At 42.4% G+C, this 4,330-nt stretch overlaps 1 protein-coding gene across 1 annotated transcript; it reads left to right on the top strand.

Annotated features, from left to right (window-relative positions):
• Positions 1-969: 969 nt before the first annotated feature.
• Positions 970-4,330, top strand: LOC139932002 (uncharacterized). Its single transcript, XM_071925658.2, has 7 exons — positions 970-1,185; positions 1,325-1,462; positions 1,566-1,842; positions 2,737-3,003; positions 3,154-3,381; positions 3,464-3,595; positions 3,848-4,330. Exons 1-7 carry the CDS (start codon positions 970-972, stop codon positions 4,219-4,221), a joined length of 1,632 nt encoding a protein of 543 aa, XP_071781759.2. The 3' UTR covers positions 4,222-4,330.

The following is a 4,330-nucleotide window of genomic DNA, read 5'->3' as shown; positions in this document are numbered from 1 at the left end:
AGAAGGGCATCCACAAGGGGTAAGTAAATGTCACCAGAAAGGTAAGTAATCAAAAAAATCACAGATGATGCCATACTGTGGGTTATTGGCTTAGATGGCAGTAGATGGTGACCAGCATCAACCCCATGGTCTGCTTTTGATTAGGAAAGATGGCAACTGACTCAATTCCTGTTTTACAATTACAACTTCCTTTAGAACTAAATTACACAAAGCAACCACTAGGAGGCAGCAAAGGCTCTAAAACAATACACTGTGTTCAGCGTAAGTACAGTGCAGGAGGGAGTAATTCTTCTCTCCCAAGGTAGTACCTACTTGCCTATAAACACCACAGGGACATTAAGTTTTGACAAAGCACTTGTTCAAAGTAGATGATAAATTGGGTCTACATACAACTTCTTTGCAGATGATGCCTCATGCCAAACGCCGAAGCCAGGAACATGCCAACAAGCATCTTCTGTGGGCATTACCGTTTGCTCACAGAAACAAGGTGAACTTCAGCCACCTCCGGGGGCCTTCACAAAAAGCAGTTGACGTGTCTCCTCTCCGCATCCTCCCATCTCCACAGGTAGTTGCATAGCTGATAACAAAATGGAAGATATTTGTTTTTCTTTCAATCAGAAATATCCAAACCCTGCTATGATTTTCTATGACTTAGCTATTCCTTTTTGATCATCACTCAGGCTTACACCTCGTTGCGGAACCGTATGGTCGTAATGGTAATGAGAATTCTGGCAGACAACTTATCTGTACTTAAGGGACCCAAGAAAAAGGTTGAGAGACACATCCCTCATATGTACACAGATGAGATGAAGGAGAAAAGCACCATAGTAAGTACACGTGTTGTAATAACACAATGCCATGTGACTCCATGTGACATTTGGTCACTGGATATAAAAGGAGTTCATTTTATGTTACATTGGTTCAATTGTTCAGATCCGTCTTGGTGTAGTGACTGCAAACCCCAGTACCATGGTTGGAGTTTTGGAGATCATGGATGGTCTCCATTCATATGTGCCGATAGTCGACGACAGACCATATGAAATCCTGTGCTGTGGTGATGGCCTCAGCCTTGAGCGAATGACTCCCGGTCGCCGTTTACGCCGCAATGAAAGTACTGCTGCTGCAAGGCTTGAGGGGCTCATAGAAGCCCCACAGGAGTTTGATAAGGATGTAGTACTTCTGCAGGTATATGATGTTTGGAGTTTACATTTTTGCATAGTAGGACATTTTATTTTTTTCATTTGCTTGGATGAATTCAAACTGGTAGTGATATTTGTGGTATTTTCTTTTGTTTGTTAATTATGTAATATTTTATTACTTTCAGGACAGTATGAACCTCCTGTTCACTCAGAAGAGTGAGTCTGCTCGAGGGACACTGTCTCAAATACAGGCATACTTTAAACACAAATTCATACGGAAAGGCGTAAAGGAAAACATTCAGCACACTTGGGACTTCTTTGAGGTATGAAACACAAATTCAATTAATGTTCATTCATTGCCATTTAGAGATTCTACATTTTTCATTAAAAAAAACATCTTAATTTTAACCCATTACCATTCCACAGTTTGCAACAGCAGCATATGTTACCCTGCTTGCTGCCAACTTGTGCAACATCACAAGTGTAGAGCAGACTCCTGCAGACTACCCTGAAGACCCCGAGGCACAAATGGTGTGGTTGACTGCTCTTTCACAGAAGGTGGTGGACTGGGCCTGGCTGGCCCCTGATGCACAGGACATAAAGACTGCTGCTGCTGCTGCTGCTGCTGCTGCTGCTGCTGCTGCTGCGGCGGCTTCCACTGCCACAGATGGTGCAAAATATCCGTTGTGTTCCTGTGAAGAAGGTAGAGTCATTGAGATTTCTCCGATTCATAGTTGTTCAGTAAGAAAAACACAACACACTATGATCTAAACATACACTGAGGTTTGGATTGCACAAGTAGGGTACTTATTTTGGAGATATGTAATCTGAGCCTACAGTATGTTATTTCACCTTATGGTTCTTCGAAGCAAAAATAGAAAATGAAAACAATTAGAAACAAACATGGAACACTATTATAACATGCCACAGGATTGTACAAATATTTTTGCTATTGTGAAGATTTCTATATGGGGACGTCCTGGTCGCTCACCAAGCATACCATGCATGTCATTGCAATGTCCAGTATTCAAATCCAGCTTAAAACATATGTCGCATGTCATCTCCCCTGTGACCTTTCACCTATGTTCCCTGTCTCTACTGTGCTGCCCATTAAAGTCCCCATGAAATGAACTCTCATTACTTTTACTTCCTGGAAAACACAGTATCTTTAATGGTGACCTCATGCTGCACTAGTAGGCGTAAATATACATTTCTAACCAATAAAACCATAAAGTTTTTACCCACCCCTCCTCACCTCTCCCATCAAATAAAATTGCCTTTCTCTCCCTGACTCATATTCCATTGGTTTAGACTTTTGAATGATCCCTCACTGCATTATGTCCCACCCCAACATCCTGTTTCATAGGAAATGCGTCAAATCCAGTAAAGATGCCATTTCATGGGGCCTTTAATGCAGAAATACCCTCAAATATATATTTCAATTGAAAAAAAAAGGCTTGACCGATACATCTATCTACCACTAATATATTTGTCTAAGCATCTACAGACATGGAATGTTCAGAAAAAAATGTCTTTATAAAATAATCTATTCTTATCAATATTGTCCTCCCTATTTTTTTTTTCCCCCTTGAAATAGACAAAGAGGAGGAAATGGTCCAGTGTTGCAGCAGCCTTTGTACCAATCAACATTTCCACCTGTCATGTGTCCAACTTGAAACTTCACCCAGCGATGACTGGTATTGCAGCGAGGAGTGTGAGCTCGATGACAGCTACATTTACTGTTTCTGTCACGAAAAGAAAGGTTTAGAGATGGTCCAGTGCTCCCTCCAAGATGACTGCAGGCGCCGTCAGTGGTACCACATACAGTGCTTAAGCCCTGAGGAACAGTCCAGGGCCGCACAAGGTAAGAATACCATGTTCATCACTGTAGTCGTAGATTAAACAGTTGTACTATTAATATGCCAGTGCAGAAAGAATCCAGGAACAGATCCGAGAGTCCGGTAGGATTCAAGAACCGTGAATTATATTATGTGTTTGCATGTATGTTTCACAGCCACATGGTACTGCTCAGAGAGTTGCTTGCATGGAGCGGAACATGAGGACCATGTCCAAAACTACTCCAAAGCAATGATCTGGGAGGGTTTGCAGCACCTGGCACGGAGAGATGCAGTTCAGGAGGGTGATGGAGAGGCCATGACAGAATTCTGGAAACTGAACATGATCCAGTTCTGGGACAGAAAGCATCCAAACTATTTCACGATTGCCTTTAGAATGCTAGCAGGTAAAGCATGTTACTTTCATCTTTTGTATTATTTATTACCATTTATCTAATGTTATAGTAACACAACTTTACTGCATATTAGGAATCGAGGGTTTTTACCCTGAAAGAATTCAGCAGGACCTGAAATGGAACCGGGTGGCAAACCTCCAGGGGCAAGCAGGAGGCAACATTGCCCTTGATTTGGTCAACGAAATCCTCAATAATGAAGTCAAAGGTGTGGGCATAGGCTTCATTATTTTTTGTGTAATCGATACACATTTAAAAAAAAAAAATTTAAACACATGCAGAATACATAATATATTTTACAAACATACATGGCATGCATACATATTTAGATTCCAATATAATATTTAATGTTAAGTTATTCAGATTTATTTTGTAATTCTGGCAGGTTTTCAGGAATTTGAAATCGAAGCCTTTAATGTTGAGTTATTGACCTGCGTAACAAAGTATTTTGCATTTTCAGAGATGGCCCACCGCTCCCAAGGGATGTACACTGACAGGCAGATACAGCGCTGTGCTGAGACGTCGGGTGCATTCGGAAAAGATCTGGACCGCATATTTGCAGTCGCTGGCATCGGTAACTCTGTGTCCCCGCAGTTTTCCTCTGGATCTGCACACAAGCGCATGCAAGCAGACGTGGCACAGTTTGTGTCAGAGTATGGGAAGGATGGCTTGTTTGCCTTCCTCCCTGGCAGGTCCCACCAGGGATTCAATGAGTTTACTTACCCTAGAAACATCAGGGATCCACAGAGGATGGGAGAGCTGATGAAGAGCTTTGCGAAGGACATGGATCTGTGGAGGGACAATGGGGATTCCCTCCCTGTTTCAGCCACATAGAAGTGCTCCAGTGTGGTCCTCCTGAGACACTTCTTACCAGAGGCTGAGGCTCGGCAAATGACCTCCCTCATCCTCTCCTCCACCTGGTTGGTGTTGATTGAATGTGGAT

This window comes from Centroberyx gerrardi, chromosome 9 (genome assembly GCF_048128805.1).
Source record: "Centroberyx gerrardi isolate f3 chromosome 9, fCenGer3.hap1.cur.20231027, whole genome shotgun sequence".
NCBI classification, from domain to species: Eukaryota; Metazoa; Chordata; class Actinopteri; order Beryciformes; family Berycidae; genus Centroberyx; species Centroberyx gerrardi.
Note: the sequence above shows the minus strand (reverse complement) of the source record. Positions and strands in the feature narration are given on the sequence as shown.